The 19,172-nt window shown below is 37.7% G+C and overlaps 1 protein-coding gene across 1 annotated transcript; it reads left to right on the top strand.

Moving 5' to 3' along the window:
• Positions 1-1,091: 1,091 nt before the first annotated feature.
• Positions 1,092-17,588, top strand: CUNH9orf57 (chromosome unknown C9orf57 homolog). The gene is made up of 4 exons (XM_087184101.1): positions 1,092-1,324; positions 2,120-2,232; positions 10,297-10,419; positions 14,600-17,588. Exons 2-4 carry the CDS (start codon positions 2,181-2,183, stop codon positions 14,725-14,727), a joined length of 303 nt encoding a protein of 100 aa, XP_087040227.1. The 5' UTR covers positions 1,092-1,324; positions 2,120-2,180; the 3' UTR covers positions 14,728-17,588.
• The last annotated feature ends 1,584 nt before the right edge of the window (positions 17,589-19,172 follow it).

Here is a 19,172-nt window from a genome sequence, read left to right as displayed (position 1 = left end):
TTCTCCAACTAGTGACAGGATCATATGGCTTTTTCCTTTCTTCTGTTAAAATGATGACTTTTGGGAGTGGATCTTCCAATGCTGAACCAACACTGCCATCCCGATAACAAAACCACTTTCTACATACTGCCAGATCTGACTTCTAAGAGTTTGTCTTGTTAAACAAATTTCTATCTATGTTCATACTGTTTTCTTCTATTATCTTTATCCAGTTTTAGGATTAGCACAATGTTGAGTTCCTAAAATGAGGGGAGAAGTGTTCCTTCTTTTTTCTACTTTAAATGTTTGATATAATTTATCAGTTAAAATGTTTATGAGCCTGCTGTTGTCATATAGGTAGGTTTTCAAGCTAGGAATATACTTTCTTTAATAGGTGCTATTCAAATTTTATATTTCCTCCAGAGTTAGTTTCATTAATTTGTCTTCGAAGGTACTTCTTAGAAGTTGTCAAATTTATTTCAAAAAAGATTTTTGTAATATGCTTTCCATATCCTTTTAAATTCTGTAAAATCTGTGGTAATGTCTCCCAGATCTTAATGTTGTAATTTTAAAAATGTATAACTGATATTGTGTAACAGGAAGAAAAGGTCTAAAAGAGCAGGGTAATTGGGAGGGGTAGGGGAAACAAAAAAAGGGAAAGGAAAAAATATGAGAAGAGAAAAAAAATGGAAACAAGGTCTTTGCAAATAGGGAGGGGTGGAGGGGGTGAAGGGAGGGCAAGGAAAGGGGAAGAAAAAAGAACCAAGAGACTCATGTAATGGTACAAGATCCCAATGATGAATGTAACTGTATTTTATACCTAAAATGTACCAATAAAGTTAATGGGGGAAAAAAAAAGAAAAGAAAACACAACACCCTGGATTCCATCCCCAGCATCAAAAAGAAAAAAGATAAAAATACATACTTTATACAATAAACAGATAAAATGCCCACATAGCTATGTATATCCAAACTAACCAGCAGCATAGTGAATTTTTAGTGAAATTTATAGTTTAATTGTTGACTGACTTAGCCTTATTATATTCATTTAAGAGATTAAGTTCCACATAGATGAGAGCATTCAAGTACAAAATTTTCTTATCTGGGCCGGGGATTTAGCTCAGTGGTTCTGCTGCCTGCCCCGCAAGCATAAGGTCCTCAGTTCGATCCTCGGTACAAAAAAAATTTTTTTGTCTGTTTTCTTGGGCAATTTTTACTGTTTAAACCGTTTGGAACTTGGTGGATCAGGCACTTTTTTCAGTTATAACTGGATTCAGTCCATCAGGAATTTTACTTGTCAAACTTTTAAAGAACTTCAAACCAGGAAAATTCATGAAGAAGATAGGTAAGTCATAAATGACTGGTGTGGATATTTTTACCAATCTGACAATTCCTTTCCTTGCATTTTAATAAATATTAACTTTTGTTAACTCTCAGATGATACTTTTCCATATATATATATAGATATATATACATATATATATGAACTTTCACAATAAAAGCATTAGTTTTTAAATTTATTTACTTATTTATTTTTGAGACAGAGTCTCACTATGTAGTTCAGGCTGGCTTTTAACACACTATGTACCCTGGGCTGGCCTCAAAATTGAGGTGATCCTCCTGCTTCAGCCTCCTGAGTGCTGGGACTACAGATATGTGCCATCATGTCTGGCTGAAAGCATTAGTTTTTTGTTTTGCTTTTTGGTACCGGGAATTGAACTCAGGACCTTGTGCTTATGAGGTAGGCACGGTGCCACTGAGCTAAATCCCTGGCCCTGAAAGCATTAGTTTTTGAAGAAGCTTAAATGAAAATTTTCCTTTTAATCACTAGTTACAATTTCTAACAGAAAATTATTCTGGAAGCATCATCTATTTCACTTCATATTTTTATACTAAACAATTGTAATTTAGGGGAAAAATAAAGGGAGGGAATGGTATTTGGTAATAAGAAGATATCTCAATTTAAAAGATTCTGAAATTAGAGGATTTATGGTAAATTTTTTTATAAAGACAGGCAGCTGATTTATCTTCCTTTACAAAATAAATTTATTTGTACTTTCTTACTGAAATAAATGAAACTTAGTAGCCATTTCCCTTTTAAAATGGCTAACATGAGTTTGTAACCATATTATCTCCCCAGGAAAGGGTTAACGGTGGGATATGTCTTTCCATCTATCTTCCTATTGGCTGCAAATCTAAGAATGAGAAGGATGATCTTTGTCAGCGTTTTTATCTTATTCTGCCTCTTAGGTGGTAAGTCATTAAGAAAGCACAACTCAAGAGGGACAACTTCTTAAGGAACTGCAGAGTTACTATATGACTAAGTGGAAGGTGGATTTAAATACGCTAACTTGAATAGTCCATCACCTTCTCTTGTTTCTTGCTCTAAACCCTCTCTCTTCTGATTCCAAGAGTTTCTTCCCTGTAAACTCTGAGTGCACCTGAGTAAGCACTCAATGAACAATAATAGGAGCTAGCATTAATTGAGCACTTACTGTATTTCAGCCTCTGTTCTAAACATTTCACTTTTATGTATTAATTCGTTTAATCCTCATGACAGCCCTGTTAGGCAAATTTTTTCCCCCATTTTATAGAGAAGGAAACTGAGTCAATAGATAGTGTGTTATACATTATCATTCCTAAACTAGAACACACATACCAAGTTAGATTGAAAGTACTTATAGGGCTAGGGATTTAGCTCAGTGGTTCCACCGCCTGCCTCGAAAGTGCAAGGACCCGAGTTCGATCCCGGTACCAAAAAAAAAAAAAAAGAAAGTACTTATAAATATGGCAAAATGAGTAAATTAAATTGGAACAAAAGAAGCACAGATGCAGCCTTCCTAGCACTTTTCCTGTTCTGAGTGCTCTTTTTCACCAATTTCAACATTTCTTTATTTATAAGAAGAACCACATAAGGGATAACGGAGTTTTCAGTTCTTTTGGAGGAATTGAAAAAACTCTTAAAGTGGCTCAAATTGGCAGCTATTCATACACATGTCTTCAAACAGATGAGCTCAAATACTGTCATGGGATGTTTTTTTTCCCTCTCAGTAAAATGCAAAGATGGCAATGAGCACAGCTGCTCTGTGCTGGACCAAGTTAGAAGAGCAGAAGGAGCAGAGAAGGTGGCTTCGACAGCAGTATGTCAGAGATTTAAGCTGCATAGGCATTACTGGGGGATCTAAGGAAGAGTTAGATCCAGTAGTCTCGGATGAAGCCTGAGATTCTGCATTTCCAACAAGCTCCATGTGTGGGTGATGCTGATGGTGTGCAGACCACAGTCCAGTAGGAGCAATCTACAAGGCATCTCAGAAGAAAAAAACTCTAATATTCATACTTAGAGACTTTTGGTTCCAAATACTGAGGTCAACAACTCAAATGCTTAAAATGTTTGGCCAGAGACTGTAAGCTGGAGAAACCAGGCAGCTATAACCCAACAGGAAAGGCTCTGGTTAAAGGGGGGCAGTGAGGACCCAGCTACAGGCATTTGCCAAGATGGAGAAAGGAGACCCTACCCCAGGGAGAGCACCTGATTCTTCATGGAAAGCTAAAAACACAAATTGTATGAGAACTATCCCAATTTTAAAATATTGACAACTAATATAATTTTTGAAAACTACATGCAAGATAAACACACACAGTCTGGCCCACAAACCTGCAGTTAAGGCCTCTATTTCCCACACTCCTCTTACTGCTAAGCACAGTGCTCAACAGCTCTGATTATTCCTTGTAGAGATGGCAGCAAGACTCAAACTGCACAGTTTGGGTCTCTGTTGCATTTTAATTTCTTATACTTCTCCCCCACAAAGGAGAGGAGAATGTGAGGAGGTGAAGAAATTTTGCAATTTTTTTCAATGTTTTGGATAACGTGAAAAATGATACAGGGAATTGCACTAATTTTGCTCCACATAGGAAAATGTGAACGCAAAAAGAAAATTCAGGCTAAAGAAAAATTCTGTTGTTGACACTTACTTAACTTCTTCTCGGGACTGCCCATAAAGTAGAGGGTAGTTACTTTAAAAGACTGTCATCATCCTGATTCATAATACATGTTTAAATATCTATATCTACATATAATTATATCTAACATAGATAAATAACTATATATAGGTTGTTCTTTCACTAATAAAGTCATACATAGACTAACATACTTCAGAATTAATGGTATAAGAAAAGTATTCATTTTACATTTAACTTAAAGCATTATATACTTAGTTGTTGAATTGGAAAATATCAGGTAGTAGATATGTTAATAAAATCAGTAAATTTTTAGATAAAGAGACTGGAAAAAGAAAATGGGATCTGAGAGCATAATTGTAAGTATTCTGACAACTGAAGAACTGGTCACCAAAAAGATTTGCAAGTTAAGGTTTCATCTTCAGTCTCAGTGAAGAATTTCAGGACAGAGATTTTAGAAGGAAGAAGGCTGTGGATGCTGAATGTGGAAGCAGAAGGTGGGACGTCTGACAGCAAGAGAGAAAAGCAGGAACAGGTCTTGCCCAGAAGCAGTGCAGGGCCTCCAGGCAAGCAGTGCATGACCCGGCACCATGTGAGCTCCACCTTTGGGCCCCTGGGCACCAGATCTGAGTACTGGGTGGGTCTCCAATGGCAAATGGTGAGATTGATTGATCATAAATGCAGGAGGAAAACTTCCTCTGGCATGTCCTGAAGAACAGCAGATTTCATAATCTCACAAGCAGCTGACCCATTTCGGGAAAAACCAAAGCCTCCAGCAAGAAGAGGTAACAGAAGTCCTGGAATACATAAAAGCAGCTGGGGACATAGTGTGCTTGCCAAGAACAAGGGCGTGGACTTCAACAGAATTTTTTTGGTTTTGATTTTGTCTCTGCCATTCATGCAAGTTTAATTAAGACTGCAGCTTTCCGCTATATGAAATATGGGCAATTATAACACCTGGCTGAAAGGTATATTTTGGGAAGCAATCACATGTTACTTACCTAGTATAAGCTCCCTTTTTTTTCTTTTCCAGTACTGGGGATTGAACTCAGGACCTTGCACTTGCAATCCAGGTGCAGCGCCACTGAACTAAATCCCTGACCCAAAAGCTGCTTTCTTAAAAAAATTTTGTCGATTGAATATTGATTAGGGATTGAAAATGTGTCATACACAGTGAAAAAACAAACATGAATGTTCTTAAGTGTCTTTAGATGAGGTTGAACCTAAGAACAGTCAACAGAGGTTAATAAGACTCATCAGCCAGACTGTTTTCTATTAAAAGTTACCTCTTCTTTTTTGGTAACAGGGCTCAAACTTGGGACCTTGCACTTGTGAGACAGGCAGCGGAACCACTGAGCTAAATCCCCAGCATAAAAGCTACCTCTTCTGAAAAATAAAAAATAAAAGTTACCTCTTCTAACCCCTAATTTGGCAGATGGAGATACAAAATATATCATACAAAATTTCTACGAATCTTTTTTTCAGGTGATCAATTATTAACATTATTAAATTATAAATTATTAACTATTAAAAAGCTTTTGTACCACAAAAGAAATTACTAACAAAGTGAAGAGATAACCCACAGAGTGGGAAAAAATTCTAGCCAGTAGTCCCTCAATCAAAGGACTAATATCTAGAAAATACAAGGAAGTGAAAAAAATCAGACCCCCCGCAAATTTAAAGACCCAATCCAAAAGTGGGCATCTGAAATGAATAGACACTTCCCAGATGAAGAAGTACAAATGGCAAATAAATATATGAAAAAATGTTCAACATAACTGGTCATTCAAGAGATGCGAATTAAAACAATGCTAAAAAAACAAACAAAAACAACGCTGAGATTCCACCTCACTCCAGAAAGAATGGCTGTTATCAAGAAATCAACCAACCACAAATGCTGCTGGGAATGTGGGGGAAAAGGAACCCTTCCCCACTGTTGATGGGAATGCAGACTGGTGCTACCACTGTGGAAATCAGCATGGAGATTCCTCAAAAAACTAGGATTAGAGGTCCCATTTGACCCAGCTATTCCTCTTCTATGGATCTTCCCAAAAGAATTAAAAGCATCATACCACAGCAGTATATGCACACTCATGTTCATAGTGACACAGTTTGTAAACAGCCCAAATGCTCATCAACTGAAGAATGGATAAAAAGATGTGCTTTTTCTATGCAATGGACTGTTACTCAGCCATAAAGAAGGATAAACTTGAGACATATATAGCTAATTGGATGCACCTTGAAGCTACACTCTTAAGTGAAATAAACAGTTCACACATATGTAAATATCACATTGTATTGCTGGTGTAAGACATTGAAAGTGTAAATAGGGACAAAAATGTATAATAGACAATGTGAAATAAAAAATTATTCAAAAAGAAGGGGGAAATAGAGAGGCGGGAGGGGGAAAGGAAGGAAGAAAAAAGAAAAAAATGAGAAAAGAAGGAAAAAATGGAAACAGGCTTTTGTAAAGAAAGAAAGAGAACAGGGGTTGAAAGGAGGGGAAGGTAATTGGAAAAAAAGAGGAATCAAGATTCATATGTACAGGTACAATTCCCTATGATGAATGTTATCATTATGTATACCTAAATTGTACCAATAAAATTTTTAAAAGCATAATGGTGATCATTATATATTGAAAGATGGGAACAGTGAACATGAGGTTACAGCGTGTCTCAATTACAGATCTGAGCTTTTTTTTTTTTTGGTACTAGGGATTAAACTTGGGATCTTGCCGGAACCACTGAGCTAAATCCCCAGCCCAGATCTGAGCTATTTTTAATGGTGATGAGCTCCTCATCACTGGTCAGGGCTTCCTGTAGGAAGTACTATAAAGCACAGTTCCCCAACCTGTGGGCCACAGACTAATGCTGGTCTGTGGCCTGTTAGGAACCAGGCCACACAGCAGGAGGTGAGTATTGGGCAAATGAGCAAAGCTTCACCTGTAGTTGCTGCTCTCCCCCATTGCTCATATTACCACCTGAGCTCTACTTCCTGTCAGATGAGCTGTGGCATTAGATTCTCATAGGATTGCAAACCCTATTAAGAACTTTGTATTTGAGAGATCTAGGCTGTGTGCTCTTTATGATAATCTAATGCCTGATATTCTGAGATGGAGCTGAGGAGGTGATGCTAGCTCTGGGAAGCAGCTGCAAATACAGATTAATATTAGCAGAGTGGTTTGACTACACAGATACCATAATAAATCAATGGACTGCAGACTCCTATCAAAACTCTATCAGTGGGCCAGAGATTTAGCTCTGTAGTTCCAGTGCCTGCCTCACAAGTGTAAGGTCCTGAGTTTGATCCCTGGTACCAAAGAAACAAAACAAACCCTATCAGTGAGTGGCAACTAATAATTAAGGTGCATCTGGTGGCAGTATTTATAGTGGCAGGTGAGTTGATGCATTTCAGTTGTACAACTGCACCAGGAGGAGGCTTTAAGTCAGAATCTGATATTTCTTTTGGTGCTTTATGGTCTGCACATTATTTTATTTACCACTTCTGTACATTTTTCCTCCACATTGTGGTCTCGTCTCAGTCACAGTTTTGGTAACTTCACAAACTAACCCTTGCCAAAATGAGTAAAAAACAAACATCACTGAAGAGCTTCTTCGAAAAGGGGGAATGAGCCAATGATGAGATCAACAGAAGACTCTATAATTGATAGCAAAAGAAGAAAGCTGCATTTAAAAGAAAATATCAAGAGTTCTACTTAAATTATGGCTTCATTGCAACAGGTGATTTATATTCTTCAAGCCCACTCAATGTAATAAGTGGTGACCTGCTGTCCAGTGAAGTCATGAAACCTTCAAAACTGCTTTGCCACATGTCGACCAAGCAGTATACATTAAAAGACAAGAATTTAGAGTTTTTCAAAAGAAACAAATGTAAACACAAAGGACAGAAGCAATTATTGAAGGCTACCACTTTATCAAATGTGTTAGCACTAAAAACGTCATTCTTAGTGGCTAATCACATTGCTAAAGCTAGAAAACCCTTTACTATTGGTGAAGAGTTGATCTTGCCTATTGCTAAAGTCATTTGTCTTGAACTTTTAGGAGAGGTTACAGTTAAAAAAAAAACCAGCATGTGTTCATCTTTTAGCTAGCACCATAACTAGACAAATTGATGAAACAGCAAATGATATTGAGACACAATTGTCAGAGAGAATTAATGAGTCACTGTGGCACGCAGTCCAGTTTAACAAGTCTACTGATGTTGACAACAAGGAAACAATGCTTGTTTTTGTGTGATTTTAGGAGGATATACATGAATATATGCTACGTGCACTTTTGTTGCAGACCAACACCACAGCTGTAGAACTACGCAAGTCTTTGAATGATTATATATCAGGAAAACTAAATTGGTCATTTTGTGTTGGTATGTGCACAGAGTGGCTGTCATGACTAGATGGCTTTCTGGTTTCACTACTCAGATCAAAGAGGTCACTTCTCAGTGTGAGTCTACACATTGTGTTATCCACAAAGAAACGCTGGCTAGCCAAAAAAAGTCACCTGAACTTGACAATGTTTTGCAGGATGTGATTAAACACAATTAAACTATATTAAAGTACATACCCTCAACTTATTTTTGTTCATGCAGCTTTGTAAAGAAATGAATGTGGAGCACATGTCTTCTCTTATACACAGAAGTGAGATAGCTTTCTGAAGGTAGATCACTGGCCAGAATTTTGGAGTTACAATGACACAGAATGGATCGCAAAACATACTTACTTGTGTGACATAGTCAACCTGCTCAAGAAAATCAATCTGTCATTTCAGGGGAGAATGAAAACTATGTTCAAGTTGGCAGATAAAATGGCTACACTCAAAGCCAAACTGGAATTATAAGAGTGACAAGTGAACACTGGGATTTTTGACATGTTTCAAACATTTACAGAGATTTTGAAAAAGACTGAGTCAAGGTCTTCTTTCTCCCAGCTAGTGCATGGTCTGCTATCTCTGCTTTCTAAAATGTTTGAGCATTACTTCTCAACCACAAAAGACCTCCAAACTTGGAAGGAATGGATCTGTGATTCATTTGTGAATAAGCTAAGCACACCAACTTTGTTCATCCCAGAAGAAGATTGACTGCTTGAGATCACAAATGACCATAGCCTTAAAATAGTATGTTTGAGACAATTTCAAATCTCCATATGGTCTAGGTTAGAGTCAAGGCAGAATATCATGATATGGCCACAAACAGCACTGAAAAACTTGCTTCCGTTTCCAACATTTTGTTTTTGTGAAGCAGAGTTTTCTGCAGTGACAGCAACCAAAATGAGAGTATAGAGTAGACTGGACAAGAGCAACGTACTTTGGGTGTCACTGCTTCCCATCACCTCTAGATGGGACCATCTAGTTATAGGAAAACAAGTGCAGGGCCCCCACTGATTCTGTATTATGGTGAGTGGTATAATTATTTCATTATACATTACAATGTAGTAATAATAGAAATAAAGTGCATAATAAATGCAATAATGCACTTGACATCACAAAACCATCCCTCCCTACCACCGCATCCATGGAAAAGTTGTTTTCCACAAAACTGGTCCCTGCTGCTAGGAAGATTTGGAACTGTTGCTATAAAGGACTCAAATTGATAGATTCAGTGGGTCTCCAACAGTGGCTCAGATATCCATAGCCAACTCATAGCATCTCAGCTATGACTACCTATCTACAATACAAATTCTCAGGCCCTACCTCCTATGCATTAACTCAGGTCCATGGTGCCTCTAGGAATCCGTGGATTTTATTTTAACCACTCAAATAAATCAGATACCCATGGAAATTAGGAAACCAATCTTCTAGATAATGTCTTTCCAACCTTACTTATATTGCCTAAGTTCACAAATTTCTGGGCTAGTTTTACATACTCAAAGTTAATAACATCTTTGAGCCCCTGAATTTAAGTATTAAAGATAACTAATATGTATCATTAATCAAGTAATAAATATTCATGAAAAACTATTATATACACTATACTACCATAGGCATTGAAATGAAGTCCTAATAATGGATATATAACTGAAATTAAATTCTATGGTAAAATGACTTTGGTTTGATTTAATTAGGCACTAAGAAATTGAACAAATTATAATCAACTGAGTTGTTTAGATCACCTATCCTCATTCTGACTATTCTCAGGTCCAGTTCATTAATGTAGCATATGTCATGAAATTTCCCTCACTAAATTCTCAAAACAATTTAAATTTTGTGAATTTTTATAATTTTTAAATGTTGCTTACTTTTTAAAGTTGAAAATCACTGCTCTAATTTCGGATCTCTTCTTCATTATTTTTTCTCACTCTCTGGTCTTCAATATTTTTGCCTTATTTTTTCATCTCTGCATTTGGAGATGTTGGAAGTGTGATTTGTAGGTCATGCAATCTCTCAATCCCCTTCCATGGATGCCTTCTGGATTTTAGAACCTGCAAAACAAAGCCTGGTCAGTACTGTATACAGGAGAGTCATGTGAAAGGTAAGTCTTTATAATAAAAAGCATGCATAGTTACAGTAAAGTACAGGGAAGATCCTTATAACAGCAAACATTCATTGAGCATTTACTATATTCCAGATGTTATATAAAGGGGTTTGTTGGGACTACATTACACCAACAATGCAATGATATGAGTTGGATGAATCCTGTTACTATCACCATTTTAAAACTGAAAGATCTAAGGCATAGACAGATTAAGTTAATTGTACAAAGTTACACAGCTAATGACTTTTATAGCCGATATTCAAATACAAGTAATTTGACTCCTGAGCACTAATAAACCTACACATTGCCTCATTTACTCCATTCACATCTTCATTATTCTTTTTCTTTTTTCTTTTTTTTTTTCTTGTGATACTGGGGGGTTGAACTCAAGTTCTTCACAATGAGCTACATTTCCAGATCTGTGTGTGTGTGTGTGTGTGTGTGTGTGTGTGTGTGATGGGATCTTGCTAAGTTGTTAAATTGCCCAGACTGGGTCAAAACTCACCCATAATTCCTGCCTCAGCCTCCCAGACTGCTGGGAAGCCAGGCTCTTACAACAATTAATACATAACTAATACATAATTAATACATAATGCAATACCACATATCACATACAGTGAAGCTCCTTTGTCTACTTGGACTAAAAATTTAAATATAAAAATCCAAATGATGAAAACAGTAGAAGAAAAACTGGAGGACATATTTAAAGTTTCAAACAAAGGAGGCCTCTTTAACATACAAAACTCAAAATTCAGAAAGGAAATGATAGTTAAATTTGAATATATCAATATTTTTAAATTCATAAAATAAATGGTAACTTGAAAATGTCAAAGATAAGCAATGAACTGAGTAGAAGTAGTTGGAACGTGGATAAGAGAAATAAACACATTAATATCTAGCCAGAGTAGATAATCCCTAAAAATCAGTTTTGAAAAGGACTAACCATCAAAAACAAAAAAATAAATCAAGGAAAAATGAAGGAAATTCTTAGAAAAGAAAATATAAATAAACCTAAAAAAGGGCTGCTCGACTTTGTTATTAGAAAAAAAACAAGGAAGTATAAATTACAGAAATAATATAAGATTTTTAACCCCTCATAATGGTAAGACACATAAAAGTTTTTACCAGGTATGGTAGCACACACCTGTAATTCCAGGTATTTGGGAGGCTAAGGTAGAAAGACTGAGTTTGTGGCAAACCTGGGCAACTTAGTGAGACTCTGTCTCAAAATAAAATATAGGGGGCTAGAGATGTAGCTCAGTGGTAGAGTCCCCTGGGTTCAATACCCAGTACCACAATCAATAATCAATCTATCAATTTTAGTGACAGTGTGGGAAAATGGTAACTCTTATACCTTTCCAATGATAGTTCGACTGATCCAATACACTTGAGACAAATTGTATATTTTCATTAAAATGTAAATGAGCACAGCCATCTACAAAGGAGTTCTTTTCCTTGGAATCTACCACAGAGAAATATTTATATGTAAAGGCATATATCAAAATTATCATTGCAGCACTAAATTTAACAGTGAAGCAATGGAAATGGTTTAAACACTTACCTGTTAAATTAGGGGGCTATTAAATTAGGGGGCTGTTAAATGATATTATATTCAGGCCATGGAATAATGTGATGAAATATTTGGAACAAATTAGATCCATTTGTTAACATGGGAAAAATCTTTAAAATGTTGCTCAGTGTATGAGTCAGTTTTCTTGCTGCTAAGACACAATACTCGACACTCACACCTTAAAGAGGCAGAAATTTAATTCAGTTCATGATTTTAGGGGATTCAGTCCATGGTCAACATACTCTAAAGCATCATGATGGAACCTCATGATGGAAGCATGCACGGAGCAAAGCTGCTTAGTTTATGGTGGTAGGGAAGTGGAGCAGGGGAGTAGTACCAGTTCAAAGTGGAAGGTGTGGAAGCTTGTTGGTATGAGTCTGCATTGGAAGACAGAAGAAACCAGAAACTGATGTCCAAAGGCAGCAGCAGCAAAAGACACACCTGCTCAAGCAGTCTGGAGCTCTTCCAAAAGGAGCCTATTTTCTTCTTTCCCTTTTATTATTCTATCTAGGCTATAAGCCTATTAGTTGGTGCCATCCACAACCAGGGTGGGTCATCCTCCCTCAGTTTACTGGCCTGCATGCCTATCATCTTTGGAAATATGTCACAGACACATCCAGAACTATGCTTTATTAATCTCTAGGCATTTATTAATCCAGTCAAGTTGATATAATTAACATTCATACTGTGTAAGAAAAAAGTCAGTTGCAAAATTGTACAGACAGTGTATCACATATGAATACACTTGATCTTAGCCAAAAGGCCAAGAAGTGGTATCACATATGAATACAAATCAACAAAGCAAAACTCTCTTTCAATGGAATTAGAAGTAGAGAACAAAATTTAAAAGGAATCAAAGTTAGCTGGGAGAGGAGAATCATGGGGTCATATCTCAAGGGCTTTTTGGTATTAAGAGGGTTACTGAGATCTGTTCAACAACCTCTCCTCTCCAAGCTCTAGACCCCTTCTTTATCGATGCCAAGGCCCCTAGTTACTATGAGTCATTGGTTCTCAGACCTTGCCTCCTATTCCTGAATGAGGACAGAGAGTCATCTAATCAGACCAACATCGAAATAAGAATTAAATGATTTTATGCCTAGAAAAGAGCTAGAAGCTTACACAGCAGAATATTAACAATGCTTCCTGATGATCAAAGACCTAGAATGAATGACTACAGTGTTGTGGGAAGAAGAGTTTCCTAACTTGGAAATTTTGCCATTTCACACTGAAACAAAGTGAAACTTACTTTTTTTTTTTGGTACCGGGGATTGAACTCGGGACCTTGTGCTTGCGAGGCAGATGCCAGAACCACTGAACTAAATCCCTGGCCCTTGACACTTACATTTTTAAAATATTTTTTTCAATAGGATTTTTTTCAATAGAATTTGGACATTATTGACATTTGGGCCAATAACAGTAATTCTTTGTTATGGGGAGCGGTTGCTATTATTTGGAATTTCAATGTCCCTGAAAGGTCCAGGTGTGTTAAAGGCTTGGTCCCCACATGCTGCTGGGAGGCAGTGGAATCTTTAGGAGGTGGCCCTAGTAGGAGGAAGTTAGGTCTGGCTGCATGCTCTAGGATGGTATTTCGTCTCTCTTTTTCTTTCTTGGCTGCCGTAAAGTGGCTTCCTTTGCTGTGCTTTCCCATTATGATTGCATTGTCTCACCACTGGCCCAAAAGCAACAGGCTAATAGACCATGGACTGAACCTTCTGCAACCATCAGCCTAAACATACTTTTCTTCTTTTTAAATCAGTTATATTAGAAATTTTGTCATAGTAAAGGAAAGCTAATACAAGAGTCGTTTGTATAGTAAGATGTATAGTAGCATCCCTATTATACATCTATTTCTGAGGTCTCCAGAGTACCTCCTCTCCCTATTTTGCTGCCTTATCCAGTTATGATAATAAAAATGTCTCTGGGTCTATATAATGTCCTGGGGTTGGGGGACCAAAAACATCTCCAGTTGAGAAATCATTGTTTCTCATTTGCTGCTATAAGGGAATTGGTCCTTTTGTCCTCCTCCATATAACTGAAGCTCAGGGTGGAAGAATTGTGGGAAGTCATGTCTTCTACTTTGTTTGCATTTTTGTTTGTATTTTCTACAGTGAAGATACTTCTTAACCTAAGGGAAAAATCAGTAGAGTCATAGATAAGCCTCCATTTCTCAGAAGCGTTTACATATCTCCATAATTCTTCTATGGATTTGGCCCACTGAATAACTTCTGACCTGGCTGAAATTAGGGAATGGTTATCAGCATGCTTCCAAAAAGCTACAAACACTTCAGAAATTTCTACATAATCAATGCTAATCACATGGCTTTTATTAATCTGAAATGAAAAGCTATTTTGTTTTATAATTTCCAAACTCATGTGTTGCAACTAAACTAATTTAAGTGGGCATTCTTAAAGACAAGATGATAAAATGAGCCATTTTGAGGTAGAAACTCTAGATTTGATAAACCTAAAGGTTTTGCTGTTTTTCTTTGTCTTTAAACAAACGACAACCAAAAACCCAAACCTGTTAGTTATGTGAAACATCTGAGGCCAGGTAGGTTGTGCCTCCCAAGACATTCCCCTATCTCTACCTCTTTTTTTTTCTTGCAGGTGGCATTGAGTGGTTTACAATTAAAGGTTGCACGGAGAACGCATCAGAGTGTTTCAAGAAAAAACATATAAATGCTTATGAAACTCACTCTACTTACTGCTGCCTTCAACCAATGTGTAATTTCTGAAGAAGTGGCCCATATTCAAGTCAGTCAGTCTCGCAGTTTGACCTGTTTTTCACAAGATGGAAGCTTCTGCCAATTAGCCCTCTTCAAAAACCTTAGACTTTTGCAAGCCATGGAGCTTACAATCTGAAGTTAACTTTGGCATTGAAAGTGCCCGACTCCTCTCCAACCACCTCCAACTCAGAGACAACTTTTTCAACACCATCTCTCTCCTCTCTTCCTTCTACTTAATTCCATTTCCTGTCACAGGCAATTTCAAGGCTACAAACAAGTGAAAATGAGTTTCCAAGTCAAACTAATCACATTATTTCTAATTAGTTTATTTCCCTAAATATTTCCATACTGAAAAATACATTTATGAATGAATTGAATCACAAGATGCCAAGTGACCTGAGAGAGTTCATTCAGTTTCCAAAATAGACTGCCTTGTTCCACTGGAATGATTTATGGTACGAGAGAAACTGACTTAACAAGTACCATAGGAAAAAAGTAAATGAATCAGTCCAGGCCGATGACAGCTACATACCCAAATGACAAAGAGACAGAATGAGGGTTGGCATTTATTTCCTCCATCAGCATCAGGATTTGTCCAAATTCTGCATGTCCATATCTTAGGCATACCTAAGTGTTTGTTTACTATTGGTACATTAAGCAATTCTAGTTAAGTAGGGGAATAGGCTGTCATCCACAAAGAGTTTAAAAGGAGTGTGACTATATCTAAACTACATTTCACATTTTTTGACACATTATGTATTCTATTATTTTAATTCAATGCCTCACTTTTGCAATCTAAAGACTGTTGTGTTTTAAAGTTGTTTCTCTGTATTTTCAGGAGTTCAGAAAATCCAAAACTAAATAGGGTAAATAAAACCTTCTTTGATTTTCTTTTTCTCAGGACTTAGGACAACATCTCACACATGGCCTTCAACACATACCATTCTATAAACTTTGATGAAAAGCAAGCGTTTTTTTAAAAGCCCAAGAAATCTAGGCTTTATCCTCCACACTCACTTCATCTTTATTCCTCAGATCATATTTCTGGGCCTAAGAAAAAAATTCCTTTAATCTCATATTTAAATCCAGTTGCCCCTATTCTGTCATTCTTTGCATAAGTATATTGGTAAATAGTAGTTAGATCAGCAAACTTCACAGAGATTCAATTTTTCACTCTTTTTTTTCCATTTTTAGCCCAATATCGTGGGGGAAATGAGAAGATTATATAGTCAGTGGCTTGGTTACATGCCAGAGGGTTTCCTCAGCATAATTCACAATCCAGGGGATGTCCTAAGAAGAGAACCAGGAAGCAGGTGCTCATTTCTTGTGTCACTAACTAGCCACTGACCTTGGCACATCTGCCTGACCTCTCTGTAGCCCATTCTGCTCAGAAGAGGACCGGATCTCACAGATTCTTAGATCCCTCAGGTTTTCACATTTTACAACTCAAGACTGATTACTCCTTTGCTGTTATTGACTTAGATTAAACATAAGACCTGGTGCTGGCCACAGCCCCTGAGGTAGCCTTGCTTGACAGTTAATGATTCCCCAGTTCGGTGTAACCCAGACAGCTGAAAGGAGAAATGGAAGCCATGAGAGTAGTCACTGTCTAAAGCCAATTTGACCCCAAAGTCACTACGGAAACAAAAATATCTGTCACATCTTGACATGTTTGGCTGAATTGTGACCTTCTAAAGATGTCTATGTTCTAGTCACAAGAACCTGTGAATATATTTCCTTCTTTGTCAAAAGGAGCTGTGCAGATACACTTAAGTTAAAGATTTTGAAGTTTGGAGAGTATCTTAGATTACCCACATAGGTCTGATGTGCCCACAAAGCTCTTCACAAAAGGGAGGGAGGAGGTCAGAGTCAGAGGAGAAGATGCTGTGATGGAAGCAGGCATCTCAGGTTTGAAGATGCTTCCCTGGTGGCTTTGAAGTGGGAGGAAGGGGATCACAAACCAAGGAATCTGGGCAGCCTCTAGAAACCAAAAAAGGCAAAAACAGAAGAAGCAAAGCCTCCAGCAGCATGCAGCCCAGCAGTCACATTTTGGACTTCCTACATCCAGAACTGTAAGATAAAATCTTGCTTTAAGTGTGGTAATTTGTTACAGCAGCCATGAGAAATGAACACATTGTTGCACAGTGGACAGTGTGGCATTTCCCTTCCCTCAGGTTAATATATCCAGTGCTTGGATTGTATAGGACCTGGTTTCAAGAGGGGCACCTTGGTGTCCCATTGTCTTCCTCTCCTTCTCTGATTCTCAGTCACAATTTCCCTTGAAACACACAGATGGACTACAGGCTTGAAATCACATCTTCCCAGCTGACACCTCCCCCTCAAGCTCCTACCCATTCAGGATTTCTTCAGCTAACAAGTTTATTCTTTTCAAATCTTCACATCTAAAGATAAAGTGCTACCAGATTAGCCAGAATGCAGTCTATTTATAAGACATCAGGCTGAAGGACTAGCAAACAGCAAGATCATCTTTGATCCTCTGACTACCAGGGTGGCTTTCTTTTTTATTACATTTTTTTCTGTAACTAAAATAGCAACTTCAGTGGTTCCTGTCTTTTAACTCATTTTAAAGAAAAGTCTCTAAGTCTGATAAATCGGTGACATCTGAAGAAACTGGCAGGGTAGAGACTAAAATGATTCTATAAGCAAAGGAGGGATATAACATTCTTCCTATTGGCATTTGATTACAAGATGTTTGAAATCCATAAAGTATGCTTTTTATTACCAAGACATTTTTATTACCAAGACATTGCTGCTTCTCCTGCTATACTGATGAGGAGTCTGAAGCCCCTCTCTGGATAAGTGGCAGAGTGGGAAACTTCTGGCGATGTGTCATGTGATCCTCAGGCATCCATCCCATAACACATCCTGTGGCTGGGCCAGAAGCCAAGCCTTTGGGATGCTGCCCTCTAGTTTCCTGAGAAGTGAAACTTGGTGGTTTCTGAAAAAAGCACAGATGTAAAGAGATAGAAATTGTAGCCTGCTGATTGGCCCTTTCTGTGGACAGAAATCATAACTTCTTAGCATGAGTGTATTTTTTAACTCCTCATCCCCATACATACTAAATAAAGTGAACAGTTCTGCCATCCAAAAGTACTGTGCAGAGTAGGGCACAGTGGTGTGTGCCTATAATCTCACCTACTCAGGAGACTGAGGCCAGAGCATCTCAAGTTTGGGCCCTGCCTAGGCAATTTAGCAAAACTCTGTCTCAAAATTTTAAAATGTAAAAGGGCTGGGGGGATAGATCAATGGTAGAGCATCTGCCTAGTGTGCACAAGACTCTGGGTTCAATTTTGAGCACAAGGAAGAAAGAAAGAAGGAAGGAAAGGAGAAAAGGAAGGAGGGAGAGAAGGAAAGAAGAAAAAGAAAGAAACTATTCTATTCAGTGGAACACCCAGCAGAACTGCGTCTAGAAATTCTGGTGCCAGCCCCAGCACAAAATATGCCCTCAAGTCAGCTGTGTAATATGTAGTAATTTATGTTCTGGCTCACGTATGGGTGCTGTGAATAATACTTCCCATCTGGTAGCTTCCTATTTTAACTATTCTTGCTAAGTAGGTGTTAAACTTAGCGATATTCTGTGCATGTGTATTTTAGTTCATTCTGTGTTGCTATAACAAAGCACCTGCAGCTGGATAATCTATAAAGAGAAAGGTTTATTTAGCTCACAGTTTTGGAAGCTGAAAGTCCAAGATGAGGCGGGCACTTCTAGTGAGAGCTTTAGCTACACCATGGCATGGAAGATGACATCACAAGGTAGTAGCCCATGCACAAGCCAAACACATAGGGTAACCTCACTTTGTAACTACTGGCTCTTGTAGTAGCTAATTCAGTCCTGTGAGAACTAACCCACTTCTTCAAGAAGGCCAGTAATCTCTTCTGTGGGTGGTGGCCTCCTGGCCTGATTATTTCCCACCATACCCCCACCTCTTAATGATTCTGTTACTATCATATGAGGATCAATCCCCAAGCACATGATCTTTGTGGGGACAAACTATCTGTAACCCATAGCAATGTGCTGCTGAACTAACTGAATAGTAATTTCAGAGATACGCTGTAAATTTCAGAGAACTAGGCAAAAGCAAATTAGTCTATTACAGCTCTTATAACGGGAACAAAAAAATATAGAAAGAAAATGTAGGCAATGATGATAGAAATTTGAAGCATACTGGATTCACTAATTCAATAAATGTTTATTGAGCAATTCTTGTGTTAGGCACTGATTCTTGCAGTCTCTTTTTCCCATAAGAAACATAAATGAGATGTTTATGCATGTTTCTTGTGGGGGAAGAGACCACTAGAATTGGCATTTGTAATGAAATCTGTGCTATGGATAAATACAAGGTAACATATGGGATTCAAAGGGGGAAGTATCTACCCCAGTGTGGCCAGAATGGGACTCTCAAAGTGGTATAGAAACCAATATCTGAATGATA

Source organism: Heterocephalus glaber, unplaced genomic scaffold (genome assembly GCF_053883595.1).
Source record: "Heterocephalus glaber isolate CG9 unplaced genomic scaffold, H.glaber_assembly_v1.0 deba00001481, whole genome shotgun sequence".
Lineage (NCBI taxonomy): Eukaryota > Metazoa > Chordata > Mammalia > Rodentia > Bathyergidae > Heterocephalus > Heterocephalus glaber.
The sequence above is the reverse complement of the archived record's forward strand: the minus strand, read 5'-3'. Positions and strand labels throughout refer to the sequence as shown.